The sequence below is a fragment of the Apus apus genome, chromosome 2 (assembly GCF_020740795.1).
Source record: "Apus apus isolate bApuApu2 chromosome 2, bApuApu2.pri.cur, whole genome shotgun sequence".
Taxonomy (NCBI): Eukaryota; Metazoa; Chordata; class Aves; order Apodiformes; family Apodidae; genus Apus; species Apus apus.
Window position 1 is genome coordinate 68,505,518 of NC_067283.1, and position 23,031 is coordinate 68,528,548.

At 42.8% G+C, this 23,031-nt stretch overlaps 1 protein-coding gene across 1 annotated transcript; it reads right to left on the reverse strand.

Moving 5' to 3' along the window:
- Positions 1-5,133: 5,133 nt before the first annotated feature.
- RIOK1 (RIO kinase 1) lies at positions 5,134-22,972 on the reverse strand. The gene is made up of 17 exons (XM_051611900.1): positions 22,862-22,972; positions 21,306-21,510; positions 19,674-19,764; positions 18,864-18,933; positions 18,146-18,188; positions 17,360-17,452; positions 16,244-16,356; positions 16,040-16,120; positions 15,351-15,437; positions 14,500-14,637; positions 13,810-13,913; positions 12,048-12,154; positions 10,116-10,181; positions 8,305-8,424; positions 8,010-8,063; positions 6,838-6,978; positions 5,134-5,349 (listed from the first exon to the last, which is right to left on the reverse strand). The coding sequence occupies exons 1-17, from the start codon at positions 22,930-22,932 to the stop codon at positions 5,239-5,241; spliced, it is 1,695 nt and encodes a 564-aa protein (XP_051467860.1). The 5' UTR covers positions 22,933-22,972; the 3' UTR covers positions 5,134-5,238.
- Between the last annotated feature and the right edge of the window lie 59 nt (positions 22,973-23,031).

Consider the following 23,031-nt stretch of genomic DNA (forward strand, 5'->3'; position numbering starts at 1 on the left):
GGTACACAGGGACAAAGCCCTTGCCATGTTCTGCATCTGTGCATCACGTTTACAATATCATACCCAAACTGGCTGTACAATTTTGCAGGTGAAAACAGCAGGTAAACATTCAGCTGGAGAAGTAGGTAAGTAATCCAATATTCTGGAATCCCTCTCTTGCCTTTGCACCCCTTCATTATTAGCTTCTCCACTAGTTGTGACCAAAAACTGCAGGACACATCGGTCCTCAGAAAACACTGGCTTCACTTCTTTTGGATCTTGCAGGACCACAGGTGTGACTCTTGCCTGAGCACACATGCCAAAAGCAAGCATGCAGCCTGCCACGGCTAGTTTTGCATTGTTTAATCAAAATATTTCAGCACGGAAATGAAAATCCTCTAAGGAGACCTATCCTTACGTGCAAAGCTGGTTTTACTGGCTTCATCACGGAGAAACCAAATCCACAAAACTCCACCTTCCATGCTTCTCTTGCTACAGATAATAAAGGCTAAAGTGTGGGAGAAGAAACAAATTAATACCAGCCTGGCACAGACCTCAGAATGAAGGCAAAACCTGATTTCAACTTCTCAGAGTGCAAACCAGCCATTTGGAACTGCAGGACATTAGAGAGACAGAGGGGTTGAGCCCCCTGAAAACTCAGAACACTTCACTGATGAACTTTTTTGGAACTTAGCATATCTTAACTAGGAGTACCTCCTTCCCAGTGTTTTCCACTGTACCTCTCCCACTGAGTCCAAGTGAATGACAGGGAGGATTGAACTACTTCGGATTGACCTGGAAGATAACATTAGTTGCTTTTGTACATTTTTATCTTTGATAGCAGAGTGTAAGTATTTCTACTCTACGTACTTAAGCTTTCAAAAGTCACTAAATCTTTTGGCCAGAAATTCCCAGATGGGCACTTTTCCAAGCATCTGACCTGTGCCTGAGGATTTGATGTCTTTCATATGCTCAGCTTTTTCTAAAAAAGCAATAATAATGAAAAAAATCAACAGCATCTCGGATTAGGCAGCTAATTTTCAGCCTGCACTGGTGCAAACACCACAAGCAGCACTCTGCTGCAACCCACCTGCCCCACGTAAAGTGCTTTTTCCTGCCTGCTTTAAAACAATCCTCCACTAGTTTAAGCCAGTTCCCCTCAGCTCCACTATTGGTAGGTTTAATGAAGAACACTTCTGCATTCACTTTGCTGTTTTAATGGATTCCTTAAACCTCTCTTCTCTCACTGCTTTGCTTTCTTCTCTCCAACTGGAGAAGTCTCACTCAGTCCTTTTGGTCTCTCCTTACAAGACAGCTGCTCTGTCCCTTCTGCCATGGTCCTCCCTGTTCCAAATCTGTGATGCAGAGACTGGAGCTGCAGGCAGCACAATAAGTTTTAAGATTTAGTCAAACATGTTTTGTCTTCATCTTGAAGCCTAGATGCTCCTCAAATAAAAATACATCATCATTTTCCAATGTAAAATTTTACCTATAGGGGCTTTGATTTCACAACTTGTATTTTAGATTTAGTATTTAGTGCTCCTACTTTAGCCAGAAAGGAGTATCAAAGCAGTTGACAGTTAACTGTGGTTTTGCAGCTGTAAAAATTCATTCTGATTGCCTGACAGAATTGGACTCCAATCCATCTTCAGAGAAGCCAAATAACAAAACATTTGTGCTTTTGAAATATATGTCAAACAATGTAAGTCTTGCAGAAACATTCCCAAAGCCACAGTGACAAACAATTGATCTTATGTTATGACCTCAGTACAGATGTTCTTGTTCTAAAGGGAGGAAAAAAATAGGAATAATCTGGATGCTCTACTTCAACACTGGAACACCCAGTGAGCAGTGGAGCGGAGGAGGAACAGGTTTGCAGTTAACAGAAGGGAATTCTCAGTCTTACAGGTAGGTATCACACCCCCACAATTCAGCCTCACCACAGCAGCAAGCCCTCAGGGTCATCTCCAGGGGTCACAGCTCATCTCTCCAGGGCCTGTTCACTGGTGCTGTGTGTCATCAGGTGAGCTCCACCATGCAGATACCTGCAATAGCCCACAAGAGACCCCAGAGTTCTACCAGTAAATGCAGTCATGGGGAGAGGAGAGAGCAGGGCAAGACTATGGAAGATAAAGGTGTAGGATTACCTTGAGCTTTTTGTGTCCCAGTTCCTCTTATACAAGTATAGGAGGTATTGGCACCTCTTGCCCTGGCAATACTACTCTGTCTGCACAGGTAGCCAGCAGGAGAGCACACCAGAAACACACTGCTGCAGCAAGCAAAGCGTGTGGGCCTTGTCAGACCCTAATCTCTGGAGGGAGGGAAAGAAAAACCCTACCTCATCATACATTGGTATCTACAGAGCATAACTATCTCTGCTACTATGAAGCATTTTCTTTAGCCCAGGATACAAAGTCATGCCCCCCAACAGACTGGTGCCTTTTGGAAGTTATGTCTAACATTTCTTAACAGCCATTCTCTTGCTTCAGGGATCATCAGAAAAATGGCTCATCTCATGGTCCTGGCCCAAAGAGCTCCTGGTCCACCCTGTTGTCAACTGGCTCACTTCTACACATGTCAAGCCTGCAATGGCCAGCCCTGTGCTCACAGCCCACCTCAGCAAGTGCACACCCAGCTGCAGCAGCTACCCCAGGGCCACCTGCACTTGCACAGGGTGGGCTTTTCTGGCATGCTCCACCTCAGGTGCTCTACAAACACCCTATGTAAACATGCCCTAGAGAAAACAGAGGCAGGTAGCTCACGTTTTGCACAGCCTGCACACGGTCCTGCTGTACATCACTGCGAGCAAGGCTCCAGTCCTAAATTACTGATTCAGGACCACCTTCATGCTACAGGATAGCTAGAGCCAGGAAAACTTGATCAGGCTGTAGTGCACAGCCTGGAGGGAAGACAAGGCTATGTGGGTTGAGATGTTTCCTCTTCCCCCAAGCACAGATGACAGCAGCCTCCTTTCTCTGAACTGTCTCCTCACGTAAAGGAGGTAAACAACTTCCAGTGGGACACACTGGCCATGAGGCTTCCAGGCTCTTTGCCAGGAATTAGCATCCTATTTTTGTCTTCAGAGGACTCAGCTCCAATGAAAAGAAGGTTGTCTGTTTTTGACACTCCCCAGCTCACACTGATCATTGATGGACGAGTTGCGTGGTGGAGTCATCCACTGCTGAGCTACACAGAGTTAAAGCAAACGCAGCTTCTTAGAGATATACTTATGCTGAGTCCACCAAAAATGCTGAGGTCTGCTTAATACACAGCCTGTTACTGGAAGAAGACAAGAGCTCAGACACAATCCCCCCTATCCCATCCAAGCCCTAGTCCCTACACATGCCTCCTGGTGCACACACCTTCATGAACCACAACTGCTATTGCAGATGCAGACACCACAGCCTTGTCAGCCAGCAGGGAGAACGCCTGATACAATGGAATCTTAAGGGCAAAGTGCAGAAAGCTGTTACTGCTTCAGTCACCTTCAGCACTGCAGCTATGAACACAGCCAGGTTCAGGGCAGCCATCACCAATGCGACCTCTGCCTGATTATGTCACTACACAAGCTCCCATGATGGCAAGGAAAAAGCAGGAAATACTATGTCCATACATCTACCAGCATCTCAAGCCCTGGCATTAGGACAAATGGCTATCAGCAGTATTCCCTCACCTCTGGATATAGGTCCTGTACCTCGTCTTCCCTTCACTACCAAGTTTTAGACTGCCCCCTTTCTTGCACCTGGTGTAATGCCATTTTCCAAAATGCAGGTATTTCACCTCATTCTCCCAACAAACATCCCTGCTTGCTGAGGAAATACCAGTCTTGGTTCCCAACATGCTCTAGCAATACTGTCTACATTTATATGCATATTGTACACAAGAGTGCTGCCAATCCCTGTCTAGATAGGGAAACATTGAAAGATCTGGAAGCACTGCCTGGTTTCTCTCTTGCCAGCTTTCTAGCCGAAGAGGTCATTAAGGTCAAACTGGGGACTGCAACCATGTGTGCAATTGGCCAACATCATTGTTCTTTTGAACGTGGGAAGTGAGGAGCAGAGAGAAGGAAGCTTCACCTTGCCCCTGGCCAACCCATCATGGTTGGATAGCCACTGATGGATAAAAGCTGTCCTCTGTCAGCAGACGATGTGCATCCTGTAAGCGTAAATCCCCAGGGCATCAACTCCAGCCCTAACACACGAGAACATATCAAGACATCTACTGGAATCAGAACCTTCTTCTGTGCTGGCACAGGGAACTCTGGAACTGCAGGCAATGGGAAAAGACCACTGATGTGCTACAGCATGAGGAGAACACCTCTCCCAAGACTTGTCAGCCTCAATGCCCAAAGCAGCTGCCAAAAAAGGTGGTCCATCTTCATTCAGTACAGTGCCTTTGTCCCAGCCCAAGTGGGTCACTTATGAGCAGAGCTCTGCCAACTTAGCACTAATTAAGCACTGAGGCACCTTAGCACAACATGGACTGGCAATACTGAGCCATACCACAGAGAGGTCCTGCCACAAGCCTTTACACAGCAGCCTTGAATCCCAACACACAATTGATCTTGACAGCAAATACTCATTTGACCAGCTTGCAAAACAGCTGGTTCCTAATACTCTCTTAAGAGCAACAGCATCCTGTGTTGGGTTCCAATGAAAAAAAAAAATATATATATCATGTAAAAAAGTGTATCATGGTCTGTTGGGGTACATCTACCTGATTGCTTCAGAAGGGCACTGGGCAATGCAAACAGCTCTCTGCCAAATCACAAAATTCAGCTTTCAGTAAGAAAATAACAGCAATGATGCAATCACAGGGAGGCAGCAAAGGCACAAGAGCTGCATGGCTGACTTTGACAGCCTGCACAGGACAGCTAGCTCAGTTTGCTTCCATACTGTGAAGAAGGCACAGACCTTTAAATCACCATTCCCACTCCTCCACAAATCTGTTTGAAGAAACTATCTCGTATGCAGCTTGAGGTCAAAGATTAAGAACCCAGGAGCAAATCAATGTGAGTTTAAAAAGTTAAACCTGCACAGGTAAAGGATTTTAACATGCACGAGTGTTAAACTCCTTTCCCATTGAGAAACCCCTGGCATATACTCTGTTCCAACAATCACACCATGTTATTAACAAAAACACCCTCACAGTTAATACTGTATGTATATAAATAAAGGATTTTTAATTAAAAAAAAAGAAAAAAAGATGGTGACTAAATAACCCACAACAAACCATCCCTTTCCCAAGCCAAAGTTCATTTTATTTGCCTTTCTTCATTTTTGCAGTCTTTTCTTTCCTCTTCTTCACATGTTTTGGGATTTTGGTTTTTCTCTTCTCTCTTTGGGCTTCTTTTACCATCTTTTTCCTTTCCTATAAAGGACCAGACACCATTCATTTAAAGTCAGAAAGGAGAGATTTTGAGCAGGAACAAATCCATTGTTACATTAATAAGTTAATTAACATACCACATAAAAATGAGGTTAATCAAGAGGAAGAAATAAAACAGAAAAAAAATAGGAATGGTGAGGGAAAAGTAAAAAGGAAGTATAGGTTGGGGGTGCAGCTAAGAGCTGCACACTGGTAATGACAAGGCAAAATTCAAACTAGTTAAAACCAGAGTTCCATGCAACCTTTGAAGAAAGGGAACAAGAGGGACTCTTAACTCACGCTGTTCACACCTAAGATTACAACAGGACACCTGATCTAGGTTTTCTGCAACCCACAGGGCTATGGTATTTCTTTCCATATGTCATGCAAAAATACTCATTCAGTAGCTGCAGGTAACCCAGAGCAAGCAGTTCATCATCAGGACTGGCAAGAAAGGGTGCTGTGCTACTGCAATGCACCATCATTTGTGCCAGGCAGTGAAGAGACTACATTCAACTGGAAAACACGAAGTAAGCATAATGGAGTAGGGGGTGGAAGTAATTGCTGCAAATCAGTTGTCCAACTGACAGCTGAATCTCATCTTACTGACACAAGAAGAAGTTCAAATGAAAAGCTATCCATGGGGATGAGAAGAGGCCAGTACTTTCCTGCTTCACATCAGAAAGGCAGCAGCTCTAGATTGGTAGAATGTGCCTAGCACAGAACTGCATTTTCATTTGACAGACTTGGAAAGTACTGTCTTACCTTTCCTAGGAAGAAAAACCTAACAAGCAAACCCCCAAATCTTGAACCCCTCAAGCCCAGCAAGTTTCATGTGTCTTTTCCACAGCATCTGAAAGGCTGCCAAAAGGCTCTCACCCACGGATAACACGCTGCAGAAGAGCCACACCAAAACACAGCATACACGTTCTGCAGTTTGGAAAACAAAACCTTAAAAATACACCAACCAACCAATAATCCCTTTGCATGACTGTGTTACATCTCCTGCCCACAGCAAAGCTAGCCAGTCTGTACTAGTGGTACTGCAAAATCCACTGTGGTACAAACGTTGTCATCAAGCCTCTGCTTCTACAGATCAAGTGATCTCAGTTCCCCAGGCAAAAGGAGGCTAATCGGGGACCCTGACCACAAACTTGAACACCAGAGCCTGGAAGAGTAGCCAAAGGCACTGAAGAACTGCCCAGCCTTCACTAAAGTCTGTTTTGCATAGCCCTAGAATTCCCTGTAGAGATCTCTCTTCTTGCTTTGTCTAGGGTATAGAGAGCTATGTTACACGTTCCTTTACGTAAAAACACCATTAAAAAAGCATCTGTGATGAAATTCACCTTCTTTGCTCACATTCTCCACAACAGGAAAAGTCCACAGCTTGTTTCAAACAACAAGTAGCAACTACCACTCAGAACTAAGTTTGGATTTTTTCCTGTCACACGGGCAGAGGTGGGAAAAATCAACTATTACTGGCCAGCTGACCTTTTTGTCGATGCTGACTTCAGCAGGTCTATCTTTGGGATGCACAGATTCCTTACAGCCTGAATCAGAGTCCTCTGAGCTGCCACCATCATCAGAGTCTGTTTCTGACTCATCTGACTTCTTTTCAAGAAGTGCAGGAATCTGCAAGATACATCAAGAGAAAATTATATCAAACCAAAACAAAGAAGCCTAATGACAATACACACACATATATATATAAATCAAAACAGTATCTTCTGCAAAGAAACCCTTGAGCAAGCTTGTGCCATCTCCTTTACTACAGCCAACACGGAGTCTCAAGAAAAAGAATGAAAAGCAGGATAATCCAAACTAAGAACAAGGAATCTAGAATCTACAACACAATCTTTTAGGCCCAGGCTCACAGCACAGCTGTGCTGGCACTCTCAAACTGATTTCCGTGAGTTAAACAACAATTTGCAAACATATGTGGAAGCCAACTTCTAATTATACTTGGATCATACCCCAATCTACCTTGGGGGTACTGTATGTAGGCTTTATTGCAAACACAAATATCTGCACTGGAAAACTCAATTATTCTTAAACAAGCCTGAAGACTGCCACAGCCTGCTCCCATCCATATTTATAATTCCATTTCAAAACAGTCTATACCACTGCTAGTAAACATTTACAAAGAATGGAGGGGGAATCCACACAGGACTTCTGCCTTGAATTATACCACTGCAGGTTGATCTGAATCCAACTTCTTAAGCAACGTACTTTAAAGAAGTTACTTAAAATCTAATAAGACACAATATGCCTTACACTGCAGGGTTGCTCTTTACAGAATAATTAGAGCAAAGCTACCCTGAACATATCAAAACTTGTAGTTATGCTACAATTTAAATCAATCACATTTTCTGCAATTGGAAAACATCTTCCCTCCTTTCCACCTTAACTTTTGAGATCACGTTGATATCAAGGATTATAATTTAATTCTCAAGCAACCCAGCATCAGCCCCAGTGCAAGGAAGCAATTCACATGGTGTGCAGACACACAGTCATGCCAGATCCATCCTGGACATAAATGGTCACTCTGCAGACAAGAGACTTCTTTCATGGCATCAGCTGCAAGACAGGGCATTCTCTGTACTCCTCCTAAGCACTTCTCCGAAAATGGCCAAAATGAAGGATCTAAAAAAAGACCCTCTCACCTTCTGAACACCAGACAAATCCTTCTTCAGTCCTGTCACAGTCTGGTAGAGAATCTATGACCAGGGAGAGAGAAAGAAAATTACATTATCAAAATATGAGTTTTAAAAACACCCAGGAAAAAAACCCATAATGTTAACATTAGTACTAACCCGACAATTTTAAAGTATGACACCAGATTCAGTACTCCAGACCTTGGTAAAAAGGCTTCTGGTTTTGTTTGATGCTATCACTTCCCAGTAAGAATAATTCATATTCCCTCCCTCTTTTTAGCAGTGCCTCAGCACGTCTACTCACATTATCTTGCTGAACGTTCAATGCCATATCCTCTTCTTTCAGTTTCATCATTATATCCACATCTCTCTCGTAGTTTTTAACTTCAGTCAAAGTTCGGGGTATATAAGCTTTCTTGAACACCTAGCAGAGTGAAAGGAAACAGGCTTTCTAATTTACATATAGTTTAATGAAGTTTTTCCTTCCTAATTATGCACCCTTAAGAGAATAATCATGATGGATTTCATGGTTCAGAGAACTAAAAAAACATCAACACGGCTGTCATCTACTACCATATGAACTTTTTCTTGCAGGAGCAGATTCAACATGCAACCTACACATTATTGATAGGGACTATGACTAACAAGGCAGCTTCTTTACCATGACTACCACCAGACCACTTCCAATTTCTTCAACCCTTTCCACTTCCTCTTAACTTACTTGAGTCCTAGGGTTTTGTATTCTAAGGTTTTTCTCTAATGCTGTTATTGTGATGTTCACAACGCCTTCAGGAGTTAAGTCCACTAAAACGCACTGTTGGAATTTAATTCTTTTATGCAGTAACACCTGCTTCAACCTACAGTCCAACTCAAAAAAGGTCCCTGCAGCAGTATAGTACAGCAAATCTAACGGCAGTATCAAGAACACCACACTTAAAATCTGTCCTGCTGCCTTTTTAAAATAATCCTCTAGCAAGCTTAAGTCACTACAACATCAGAGAGAACTATTTTGCTTCTCTTTTGCCTGGTATCAGTTCAATCCCAGTACGAATTCAGTACAATCTATAACTGCTAGCCTGAATGCTGGGCAGAGCAGAGGCACCCACTTCCACAAACTTTCCCCAAAGTCAGCTCTATTCTTTTGTGGAGGAAGTGACATGAACTAGCCACAGTCACATGAGAAGGCTAAGAGAAACAAACTGAACTAGATGATACTGACACATAAGAGAGATGGTTTACTAGCTTTATATAAACAAAGGAATAATTGGTTTGCAACAGATGGGCTTGCATCAAAACACTACCATCTGAATTCATAGTTCAGAAGTTGTATGCTAAGAATATCTTAGGAAACCAAAAAATCTTTCCTTAGCCCAGCTTGAGCCAGAAGCAGTTAGTAAAACCTGCAGAGCTCAAACATGAGAAGAAAAGCCTTTGATAAATCAAGTGGTATTGCCTCTAATGATAACCTCCAGGTGAGTCAGTACAAATATATTTTCACTGACACAAATTCCACTCAACATAGAGTTGGGTTTTTGTTTGGTTGGCTTTTTTATTAAAGCTCTTCTGGAACAGGGAGATAAGACTAAGATAGAGATTATTTTATCTTTACATCAAGCCTTTCCAGAATATTAGCAGCTTTCTGTAATGAACCTGAATTGACTTCACTTAACGTAAAAGCAAGGAAGAGAAACAGCACATGGAATAACTAAATTAGACTGTGACTAGAGCTGGATGGCCAATGTGGTCAACGCATCTATCCAAGTATCATACGTACTCTCCTGCTGCTGTATCACTGGTCCAGTAACACTGGCATAATCAGATCTCTCTACTTAGTTTTTTTTGTTAACTGAACCTGAACTAGAAGATACATCAAGGGATCTAGCTACAAACAAACATCATAGTTTAGGAAATTGAGTACTTGCCTTCTAACACCTTACCACTGTCAGCTTTTATTCTTGGCATCCCTCACTACTTCCCATCTCAACTAGTTCATGACATCTTAGTATTACAAACAATGTTTTGCTTATCAACTGTGCATTTTGCCAAATATAAACAAGTATTTTTTCCTTGTTGAGAAGAGGTGAGGTTAATGTAGGAACAAAAATCATCACTTACTTCTTCATCCACTTTATCTTGACTGGATCTTTCCTCCTCTGTTCTTTTTGATGCTATTTCCATTGCCTAAAGAAATATAAAACAATACAAAGTTATCACTCTTCAGAATCACATCACTTAATCCAACTAAATATTCCCATCTGTGCTTCCTCCTGTACTCCACACTGTCACTCAAAAACACTTCAGCATTCCCTATGGCAATGCCTTGAGCGACACCTTATGGTAACCAATAAACATCTCTGTGAAGCACACTTGTAACTGCAGATCTGCTTTATTAACAGTGGGAAAACGTGCTTGCTGTTCCTTCCAGACCAAATTACAGCAGGGTGTCCTTGTTTGAGCCAAGGTGAAGCAAATTTTCCTTTCACTATTTTTTTTTTCTTCAGTAAGCTCTCTCTTAACTAGCAGCAAGTTTTCCAGCTAGTAGACTGATAACACTGGAATATTTATGTTACTGCTGAGATGCCAAGGTTGCTCCACTTTGCCACTTTTGATACTTCTGGGAGCAGTCCATAGGGAGGAGTGGACTAGACAGACAGCAAAATTGACCAAAGTATTCCATTCCATATATCTACGTAAGCTTGGTGTAGGATCAGAGATCACAAAAGTCAACTTCCTTCCTGCTTCTTCTTCCCTTCTCTTCCGTTAATGGCCAATGTCTGGGGAGGACTCCATCTCTCCATCACCACTGATCCCCAGGCCCAGGCATTCCTGACCCTCAACTGCCCCCTCAGCTCCTGTCTGCTCTGCTGCTCTCTCTGGCAGCTTCGGTACATTTCAGAGCTGCTCACAGCTCAGGAGACGCCAGGGGAGTTGCTGGGTGTGAGGGGAGGTGGAGGGTTTTGCACATTCCTGAACATACTAGGATATAATTGTACATATTTTCTTTTGTCATTGGTGTTTAATTAAAGCTGTCTAGTTTAGTTTTCAATACAGAAAGTCTCTCTCTTCAATTCTCTCTCTCCTTCCCTACGTGGGTGGGAGGGGGAGGGGATCAAGAGCATTACTGTTGCTGGTTCAATTGCTGATCCTGAGTCAGACCATGACACAGGGCCAGCATGAGTACAGAACATAAAGAGCAAGGAGAATACAGTCAGCAGTGCTCAATCACAGAACTCAGCTCTTTCCACATACATGGAGCAAGCCAGAGGAGCACAAGCAAGGGGAACCACATAACACGCTTCTGTCTCCTTCAATCTCCAGTATGACACAAAGTACACAACATCTGTACTGGTATTTGGACCACACTCAGTATGTGCCTTGTGGTCTTGACCAAGAATGACACAATAAATCTCCACTCCAAGCATGGCATATCCCCCATTTCTCTTGCATTAACTTAAAAAGCTTTTTTTTCTCCCCCACCTCCCTTTTAAAAGAAAATTCTAACTGGGAGCAGAGGACTGGCAGCTATAGATGAAACACACAGGTGCTGCTAGCACCTGAGTAAGTTCACCACCTCTTAGAATCAACAAGGTCTGCCAGCTGTTGTATTTGGCTAGCAAGACCATGTACCTTGGAGTAACACTGCCCTGAGTCATTCTTTCTCCCTTAGCCAACCCTGCTCAAACCTGCACTCCTAACCCCATTTTCTATATAAGCATGGTTGAATTTCTGCAGAGCTTCTCCTTGCTAAAAACAATTAACTAATTTAAAGCATCCTGGTTTTAGTGGCTTCTGAAACAGACATCCAAGTTTTCATGATTAGACTTTTTTGAGAAAACATAGAATGAAAGTGCTGTCAGCCTATAATGGTATAAATGGGAAAGACTTGTATGCAGACTTGCATGCATTTTTGAAGCTCTGGCATCAACATAATGTCACCAGCTTCCTTCAATAGCAGGATGTAGCATAAATGAGATGAAGGAGCTTGAACTTTATCTGATCTCACTGTTCAAGTCTTCCTACCTAAGCAACAAAGCCATGAGGTCTTACCTTAGACAGGTAATCGTCAATGTTCTCGCTTGTGATAGAAGGATCAGTAATAAACTCAAACAGCTCCCTCACAGTCATCACCGCAACATTGTGCTTCTGGAAAAAGTCTACCAGGAAGCAAAAATCTCAGTAATTTTGTTTAACATTTGCAGCTGTGATGTTAAAGTGACAGTTACAGCAAGCTGATGCCCCTGATGACTTGTGAAAGTCTCAGCAGCACGTACTGCATCAGCCTGGGTTTAGTATTCAGATGGCTCTAGGCTATCTGAAATAAAATTGTTAATCTTTCAGATGCAACAAATACTGAAAGAAGAATAAAACTGGATAAATATAAAAGCCAAATCAATTTCAGCAGGAGCCAGACTTAACAGAATCTAAGTAGTAAATTTAAGACAAGTGTAGTAGTTGCAACGACTAAGACAAGAAATGCATTTCAAAGAACAGGGACATAGGCTTCAAATTTTTGCCAAACAGAAGTATCCAGTGAAACTCAGTACAGCCTAATAATGATCAACCTAAAAGAGAAGACACATTAAGATGAGACTTTCCTCAACACTTCACTCAGAATCAGTTTCTTGAGTCAAAATATAATTAAAATTCAGAGGCTACACTTCTGTACTGAAAAACTGCAGTGAAAGACAATGAAGACTGCTTAATATTGTTTCCTACTGAAGTTCTCAGAAGAATCTTACCATGAGAAATTAACCAAAAAAAAAAATAAAATCAGTTTGGAGGCAGCTCTCTGTGCCAAGGGAAATACAAGTCTCTGCAATATTCACAGCTCAGGAAGAACTTAAAGTAAGGTGCTTCTCAGAGCGTTTGTGGGAGGACTACACAGAGAAAGTTGCAGTGACAGAAAACAAACAAACAAACAAATCACACCAAAACCACTGCAACTCACCATGGCACTAGAATATCTAGGGAGAGCAAACCAGAAGAGACAACAAAAGTATCTGAGTCAGAAGGGAGTTACTATAAATCCATGAACAGAAAAGGAGTAAGGGATAATAAGCATATTCGGTATCAATAAACATATAGCATCAAAACACACACAGCTTTTTTTCCATAGACTTTGAAGAGTCTCTGTAAAATGAGAAGTCAAAAAAAAAAAAAAAAAAAGGGACAGAAAACCAGCCTGCAGTGGTGGATTTCTTGTTCTCAGAGAGAAACAGTCTACCAGGTGGTGTGTCTGTTGCATAACATGCATGCTCACAGGAGACCAGATTTTCAAGAGAAATATACCATAAAGGTATTTTGTTTCTCAAAATACTATCACAAATGCTAATACTTCTAATACATTACTCTATGCCTCGATCCTCTCAGCCAACCTGGACAAGTGCAGGGAACTTCGTAACACACGGTAACTTCCTGCCAACTGAGGAATTCCAGATATGGATTCCACTCACAGAAGGAAACACATCAGTATGGTTGTGCAGTCCTTTAAGGGAAGTTAAGATGGGGTGTGTGGTGGTGCTGCTGCAGCAGATGAGGACTGCCCTTTAAGCAGTCTGGGACTGATCTGAGATCCATCATAAACAAGATTCAGCCAGGCAATTCCTAGCAAAATAGGCCACACTCTGCTGACCTCAGCACATCACACTGCTCCCTGAGGAATCTGTGAGAGCCTAGGAGAGGGAGCATTTTAAAAGAAGTCTGACAACTTCTTTGAGTCTGTTATACCTGAAAGAACGCAGGTGACCACAGTTCACCTTCCCAAACAAACCAGCAAGCAGAAGCGAGGGCCGAAGGGCAGCCCGCTCACCGTTAACGTTGGCGCAGTCCTTCCGCAGGAACTCCAGCGCGTGCGGGTGGTCGTGCTCCACCGCCTGGGACACATCGATGATGTACAGGCCCCCGCTGTGGTACCTGCAAGCACACACACACACAGAGCTCTGTTAACTCCACTGATGTTATATGTGACATTACTGAGGGGTGGGGAACCGGCTGCACTTCAAACCAAAGAATCAGCGAACAACGTTAACCCACTTCTCTTGCCTACACATGGCATATTAGGGCCAAAGCAGCTTTTTCAGGTCAATCCTTTCCCTCCTCTACACAAGCTGCTTCAATAAACTTTAAAGAAATAGTCTTCTTGCAAACACAAAAAGCAATGTTATGGGTGGGGAGAGAAAAAAAAAAAAAAAAAAGATACTTTACTCATATTTTTCTCCAGTTAGTTTTTTGTTTGGTTTTTTTTTGGGGGGAAGAGGGGTTGGTTGGGCTTTTTTTTCCTGTGTCTTTTGTTGTTTTGTGGTTGTTTGTTTTTGTTTTTTTTAAAACAGACAAAACTCACATGTGGGTTAAAAGCTACCTAATTAACTACGTAAGTTACAAAACCCAGTCTTATAAAAGGACCCCACCCTCCCTTAAAGGTAGATTAGTACTTTCACATAGAGGGTGCCAATGAATACATTTTGGATGTCACAATTCAGAACAAAGTTTAAAAACATACAGCATGTTAAATTCACTGAGATCTGCATGAACAAGCCTGGCATCTTGGTACATTCTTCTCATGTACTGGATGATTTCCAGGTACAGCTCCCGGACTTTGGAGTCAGATAACTGAGCATTCTTCAGCAGAGGAGCAGGCCTTGAAATGACAACACAAATGACAAAGTGAATACTTTTTCCTTCTTCAAACCAGCTGCAAATGCTTTGACTGCTGTACCTGATCCTTCTGCTCAATAAGGGAGTTAAGCAAGTCAGCACGAGCAGCTAAGTGCGTGCAGCAAAGCCCATGATATGCTTGCCAAAGATACTGGAGCGGTTTCCAATATGAACCAATTTTGACCATGCTACGTTAATGTTTGCGCTATAAAATGATGAGCTATCCTCATGTATGATTAGCAAGCATTTCCAGCCTTAATCACAGAATGCCAGGGACCTCATCTGGTCCAGCCTTTCTAGGTCTTGAACATCCTGAGAGACCACAGGGATTCGAAGCACCTCCATCAAACTCACACCAGCAGGAACAACCAGAGATTACACCCTTCACAGAAGCACACAGCAAGGCTGCAATAAAATATATCTTCCCACAGCCAGCTGGGGGGGACCTTCCCTCTCTGGTTTAGCCAAATTCATTTTGCACACAACTGAGGCTTCAGAATCATGCAGATTGTCTGCAGTAGTAGCTGATAAATGTCTGTGTATTTCACAGGTCACATGCCCATTGTATGAACAACATGTTAATTTCACAGGCCTAAAGTAATAGTGGGTAAATTCAGAGCATTGGTTTGTTTCTTTATAATAAAAGATTGTAGAAAGCCATTAATAAGAAATATTTTATTTTCTAAGGATACTTACCTATCACCTTTACCAATAAAGCCCATGACAAGCACATGACTTCTTAGCATAATTGGCTCTGGGCAGGGTATCTGGGCTGTATTCAACCTGTAACACAGGAACAAAGCCACATTTAAAAAAAAAAAAAAACCCAACACAAAACAAGTAAAAAAACAAAGAAAACACCAAACAAATTATTATTTGCATTATACTAATACCAACAGGAGCTCTGTGCTTTAAACATAATACATCTGCAATGAGAGCTCCTCTACTTTGGAAACTCTCACTTGTGAAGAACAACCAGGAAGTGAATACAAAAAAGCTGCAACTGTTCTGGCTCTGACTCTCCTCTAAGCATTCCTGTGTTGGGCAAAGAATCTATTTTACAGAGTTCAGGTTAAAACTACATTAACCTCTATCACACAGTGTGCTGTTACTCAGCAGCAGCTATTTCTAGCTCCTCCTCACTTCTCAGTCATGTCAGAGCATTCAGCCACTGAAGAGCTTGGAGCATAAGCAGCAAGACAAAATATCTTTATCCCTCCCTCCCCTCTCGTGTTTTTCCCACAGAGAAGCTTAAGACACTTTCCTGAATATTCAAGAGACCCTCAAAGGTAGTGACAGCCAGTCTAGCAATAGGAAAGTACCTCCTTAAAACTTACAAAGTTTCAACTACCTTTGCATGCTGAAATAAAAACTTGAAGAATCACCTTATTAAATTCCTCATTTCTTTTTCAGCCCATGTCTTCACCATTTTTCTTGGGTTGCCTTTGCAATATCCATGACGAAATCTTTAAATCAAATAATAAAAGACAACGGGGACTTTTAGCCAGTCAATGCAGCATTAGCACCTGTGATTTTACCACCTGTCAAAAACCTCTTCCCCAGTAAAATCAGGCAAAGGTTAAACTCACCTGAATTCACCACTCACATACTTATCCCGATCTTTAAACATCAGAATAGAGGTTTTGTAAATCTTTATTGCTCTGTTCTCTCCATTCTCAGTACTGGCATGATATACATTAGCCTATCAGATTAGGAAGGGGAGAAATAATATTAAAGAAAGACTCCTTAAACCAACATAACCTTCTCTCTTCTTCTCTTTCTGACATCTGGAAAAGATCCAATAAAAAGATCTGATCTCAACCCAGCCCCTACCTGGCACCCAGCTGAGTGAAACTGCACACCAGGACAATTAATTTTTCTACCAGAGGTAGCTTACAGGAAGTATCCAAGACCGAGAAGAGGTGTGACAATGCATATAGGATAAAACCAAGAGTGCACAAGAGAACTCCACCTCATCCACATTCTGGAGACCGAAATTAGCCCTTGTGTGAAGGGTAAATTGAGTTTGTGCACTACTTGAGCCCCAAAGCATAGCCCAACTATCTCACCTTGACACTTCTACACAGGATAGAAGTATGCCTTTAATCAGCATTTAATCAGCATCTTCCAAGGACTTGGAAGAAAACCAGATCAGCCTAGGGACTAGGCATTTGAAAACAGATTTATTAATTTACTTGGAAATTTATGGTCTGGTTTTAATTGTCTGCAATATTACCTGATAATAACAGCACACAAACATGCCAGTTTTGTAAAAGTAAAAAAGGTTTAATAGAATTTTAAAAAGAACTTTTTCACATCATTTAGATACTCCGTCTGCTGACATGTGGAGTTGGTCTGATCAGCATGAAGAAAGAACTACCTGGGTTTGTATGTTTTTCAGGCACTGTTTAATACTGTGTGTACATGTACCCTTTCCAAAAACTTCAGTTGCAACATACAGTTAACAAAATCCACAAATTTGCAATAACATTTAAGTATTCTGAGAAATCTTTCATACTTGGGAAAGCTTGTTTTGTTTAACATAAACTGCATTTTATCTTAAGGTAACTTCTTACCCATCAAGCAACATACAAACCAAACAGTGGTACTAAAACCAAGTATTTCAATACATCATCTGAGCACCACAAGCTTTCACCTAAGCTTGCTGAGAAAAAGACCAACACGCCACTTGTAAGAAAACTTACTTCCTTCCCTGTGCTGATGCAGCCATTGATTTCTGATATGATGCCTCTAGTTAACATCTTGAACAGAATCATCCGGGTCCTTGGATCCAACACCTCAAATTCAATATAGAAAAGTCAGAACAATTGCTCTCTTCGAAGTGGGCAAAATCTACTAAATACATTCTGTCCTCAGTACCATATTAAAGGATCCACAGCATGAGCCTGTTCTTAGGGATTAAATGATAATCCAGACAGCAGCCACTCAGAATTTTGCCATGATTTTAGAATGACACTTCACTTTTTCTTTCAAGATTTCTTTAAGTTAAGCATATGTTCATAAGCTAGCTCTAAAAGAGACGTGAGAGAATGATTTCCCACCCACAGTTGCATTAAATGTGTTAAAATAAGGTTTCTCTTAAGATATAGCTATCCTAACTGAAAAAAGCAGATACGTGGCCTTGGGCTGGTAATACTTCAGTCTTGCTGAAGAAGAAAAAAAGGAAAAATGCAAACCCAGCATTTTTTATTGTTCTTTGAAATTTAATAAAAGCTTAAGGTGGAATTCTGCATTGTATATATGATCAAGCCACAGCGCTAAGCACAAAAATGAGCTCCAAAATGGTTATGGGAGCAAGTACAACCTTCAGACAAGAAAGAAACAAAGAAACAACAGGTCTCTTCAGCTTAAAAAGAGAAACAGAACTCCAAGGAAAACTCTGTTCCTAAAGCATCCATTCTATCATTGATTCTAAAACTCCACATAATTTGCCCCAGTCAAAAGAGAAGTTTGAAGCATTAAGAACTTACCTGTTCTACTGTTGCTCTGTCTGACTTGTCTTTGACTCGGCACCTAGCAGAAGTGAAAATAAAATGATGCAATGCCACACATGGACACAGTACTTCGACAGAGTAAAACATGACATTCTGTATCACAAAGAAGATGACAGCCTCAAGAAGTAAGGCCTTCAGTTCATACAAAAACAAAGGTTTCTCCTGCAGGGAGAAAAAAAAGCAAAGCAAAAAAACCAAACCAGCCCATAAGCATCAGTGCCCTTCACTTTCAAAGATATCTTCTCGCTTCCACTAAATGATGCTCACTCAGGAGAAAACAGTACCTGTCTTAACAACTGAGGGCTATATGCTGCAGGCTTAAAAACAAGAAATTCAAAAGAAGGTACTTCTCACCAAATCATCAAGTGGAGCCTTCAAAAGGCTTCCAATATTTTTTTCCTAGCCCAAAATGCTTAAGGACCTGTGTTTAGACAAAGACAAACAGTATTGGAGATAAAATAGCCTTTTGCTAGCAGAATGATACCCAGTACTTCTGTCTTACAACACAAAAGACCAGAAAGGAAACTGCATGCAGACTACCTACAAATTTTGGTTTTGGGTTTTTGTTGGTTTGGTTTTTGTTGTGTTGTTGTTTTTTTTTTTTAATTCAAAACTCGGGATCACACTAGAAATAAGAACTACCCTTCTCAGTTCAAATTATTTAAATGAAAGTAGAACCAGAAGTAATACTCACATGTCTGCTTCCTTCTGTCTAGACTTTTCTGTGACTCGGTTTATAACAGAGTCATCAAAATTCAGCTTATCTGAAAAACATGTTAAGAAATTAAGAAAACAAATAAAATCAAAGAAGTTACCTATGTTTGGAATTGCCCCTGCAATTCTGCTGCCAGCTGACATGCCACAACACAAGGTCAAACACAGGTGGAGCCCTTTGTAACAAGCCCAGAAGCTTAGCTACACAAGAGTTAACCTAGCACTTCACTCCGTCTACATTTCAAGGACTATAAGGTAAAACCACAGATGAGTGAGGCAGTCCCATGGAGTTGGAGATGTAATGCCATCCAGAAGTAATGCCCTTTGGATAACATTTACCATTAAATTCATCCACCATTCTCTTATCACACTGCAATGCCATTTTTGGAACAGAAGAAGCAACAGACTCCAGGAGTCTCTCCTCACGGTGTATTTCAAATGGTGTTCAGCTTTGAGAATGACTGATAACATTACAACAGAGAGCGATACCCTCCCTCCAGCCAAACAGCTTCCTCCTACAGGGATGCTAGGGAGGAAATACTTTAAACAGTCTGGAGAAGTCAAGGGGAAGAAAAAAACCCAACCTGTGGCTCTGAATGGGGAGGGAAACGGGTATGACAGCTGGTTAATGGAGACTGAAGGCAACTTAAAGGCATAAAAGGCATTTTTAAATCTTTATGGCAACGGTCAGTTGCCATGCCAGTGAGTTCTGGAGTAAGCAGAATAATTCTGAGAACATAACAGACTTGTATCTCTTTTCAAAAAGAGAAGAAACTGCAATTATACTCACCTAAATTGATTTTATTTTCAAACTTCCTTAAAGCCTTGTCTGTAGGGGTAGACATTTTTGCTGAACAGCAACTAGGGGTCTGTCTATTTGCCTGAAACAAAGGATTTGTTAATATATAAGCTGCCTTCTCTAGAAAGCCCTTCGAAATACAAACATTATTATTAGAAAAGTCAGTCCAAATAGCCTATGCCTAGAGCCATAAACAGAAAACCAGAAAGGGTGAGGAAATGCATAAGGATTCATATCAGATCTTAATCTTACTTAATTCAAGAAAAGAAAACAAATCAGTTAAAGTTCCCAAAAGTGCCCTAACTCAGGGTTATTTTCAGTCTGGGAATCAAGCTGCAAAGCTCTCATATTAACACATTTTTTAACCGTACAAGGAAGGGACATAGCAAACAGGGAGAAAAATGAGAAAAAATGAGAAGGTAACGAACTGAGAAAATTTTCCAAGATGCTCTTTTCTTACAGGTAGTTTTCTCCGAACACAATATCTGAACACAGTTTCACCAACACTGAACTGCATAAACCTGCAGCTAAAGGCAAGAAAAAAATCACCCAGGACAAGTGCTGTGTGTCAGACGTGTTATGCTATGATCACAGAATCACAGAATCTTAGGGGTTGGAAGGGACCTCGAAAGATCACCCAGTCCAACCCCCCTGCCAGAGCAGGATCACCCAGAGTACATCACACAGGAACATGCCCAGGTGGGTTTTGAATGTCTCCAGAGAAGGAGACTCCACAACCTCTCTGGGCAGCCTGTTCTAGTGTTCCATCACTCTCAAAGTTTTTTTCTGATATTTACATGGAACCTCCTATGCTACAGTGTGCACCCACTCTTGTCTCTCTTTCGATCAGCATCACTTTAATTAATCTCAGCCATTCTGTTATAAGAATACAAATTCTGTTATAAGAATATGAAAAAAAAGAGGTTTGAACCTTGTGTCCAAAGCTGAGGGGGAGAAGGATGCCAGTTCTCACATCATGTGTCCTTTTCAGTCTGAACAACATGGGAATTTCTGTTTCAAGTGCATACACTCTAAAGGAATCCACTTCCAGCACCACCCTCATTCTCCTATATTTTCCTTTGCCTCCTTCATTATTAGTCCAATACATGACATGTTTCACCCTTCTTGTGACAAGCAGGTACAGTCTCAAAATTAAAAAGAAAGGATAGGGAAGATGCTCAAAACCACACTGGACAAATACCAAAAAGTAAACAATGTCACTAGAGATCACGGTGGGCAAAGAAAGAAAAGTTGAGAAAGGTAAGGAACAGAAGGAAAACTGCAGTGACAAAGAGAATCCAGCAATAAGGTTTGAAACAAGGAAATCAGGTGGAGCTCTGGCTACAACATACATACATGGCACTGCAAAGAAATAGACTCCAAGGAAAGGGATTCTACCAAGGAAAAGTTTCCATTTGCATTTATGCTCAACATCATCCTAACAAGGAACAGAGATTAGTCCCATTTCATAGCATCAAAGAATGGTTTGGGCTGGAAGGGACCTTACAGATTATCTAGGTCCCATCTTCCTGCCATGGGCAAGGACACCTCCCACTAAGACCAGGTTGCTCAAAGCCCCATCCAGCCTCGGCCTCGATACTCACATAAGAGCTTCCAACCTACCTGTGGATTGCATCCACCAGCAGCATTGTGGCGCTTCATGAGCCTTCCCACCTCATCATCCCAGTCCCAGTCTTCCTCTTCCTCTTCATCATCGTTGTCCTCATCACCATCTCCTTCCTCAGTGTTAACTTCTTCACGCATGTATGACTGGAGGTTCTCGGTGACCTCACCTTCTTTATCGGTTTCTGTGTCTTGCGTAAATTCACTTCAAACAAACACAAGAGTTTATACAGCTACAAGTTATTGTTACAGTCATCAACAATTCAATACATGTATCCAAAAAAAAGTATTTCAAAAGGTTAGCTCTCCATGGGATGTTTCTCACTTCACCTATCTTTAAGCAAGCCTACATAAGGCTACCACTGCCTTTAAAGGATGGACCACATTTAAATTATCTTCTTTACCACATCAGTGCTGCCTTCTAACCTGTTCTGCAGTCACACAGATTTGGATTCATCTGACTCCAATCAGATGAACACACCAGATCAGGTCAGCTGGCTCCTTCACCAGATATGAACCACTCTGCTTGCTGCCACAGCAGGTTTTCACCTGGCCAGGTATCGGGCAAAAAATCTCCCTGGAAGCAGCCAGCCAGCCCTGCTGGGAACTCAGGGCACCAGCACAACCTATGTGAAAAAAGCTGGACCTAAAAAAAGAGCCCGTGGAAGAAATGAACCCTTCTGACTTAGTCATATCTTGATGTCTACAGTACATCACATTTTTCTGCCAGAAAAAGTATGACCTAAAGCAGATCCTCCACAGGCATCTGACATCTAACTAAATAAACAGTAAACTGGAAAGAAGAAGGCTTGAACGCATAACACAAGACCATCCACAGAGTGACAGAATGGTGTGGGTTGGAAAGGACCTTAAAGGTCACCTAGTCCCAACCCCCTTCCAGGGGCAGGGACACCTCCCACGGGTTGCTCCAAGCCCCATCCGACCCGGCCTGGAACACTTCTGGGAGGGGGCAGCCACAGCCTCCCTGGGCAACCGGTTCCAGCGTCTCACGCCCTCCCCACTAAACACAAAGAGCCCTCGCCTTCCAGCGCAGCAGAACACGCGCTTTGATTCCCAGACCAGCCGGGGCGACCCGCGGCCCCCGTTCCCCTGGTGCCGCCGGACACGTTCAGTCACAACCAGGTCGCAGCGAGGTGGAACCGCCCCGACCGCCTCGCCCCTGCAGGCGGCTCTGCCCGCTCTGCCGATGAAGCGGAAGCCGCAAACCACGACGAAGCTGGGGAAGCCACAACTCACTGACTGACTGAGGGGCCGGGGGAGCGCGCAGCCCCTCCTGACGCGTCCCGCTCCAGCCGGGGCAGCACACCACCCCACCCACCCGCTCTCCCTCACCCGCCGGGCGACCCTCCCCGCTCTTTTGCCCCCTCCCCCCCCCCCCCGCACCCCGCGACAGACGCGCCCGCACCGGCGGGGCCTGCGGGAACCGCTCAGGACACGCCGCCACCCCCCCCGGGCCCGCCCGGCCCCGCCGCACACCGGCACGGAGCCCCCGCGGCCCCGCGCCCAGCCCAGCCCAGCCCCGGGCCGCCTCGTACCCGTCGGAGCACTCAGCATCGTCAAACTGCCCCGGCACCACCCGGCTCATCATCGCCGCCCGGTAATCCATGGCGGCACCGCCGGCGCGGACGCCGGGCCGGGCCGCCCCTACGGCGGCCGCCCAGGGACCAACAGCAGCGAGGGCGGGCGTACCTCCCCGGTGGGCGGG

What these genes read in the sequence shown, in the direction of transcription:
- RIOK1 (XM_051611900.1), bottom strand. Translation starts at nt 22,932, where the DNA reads ATGGATTACCGGGCGGCGATGATGAGCCGGGTGGTGCCGGGGCAGTTT. An exon ending in ACAGAGCAACAGTAGAACAG is followed by an intron (nt 17,453 to 18,145) that starts GTAAGTTCTTAA and finishes ATTGAATTTGAG; the next exon opens with GTGTTGGATCCAAGGACCCG. An exon ending in TTGACGATTACCTGTCTAAG is followed by an intron (nt 10,182 to 12,047) that starts GTAAGACCTCAT and finishes ATATTTCTTTAG; the next exon opens with GCAATGGAAATAGCATCAAA.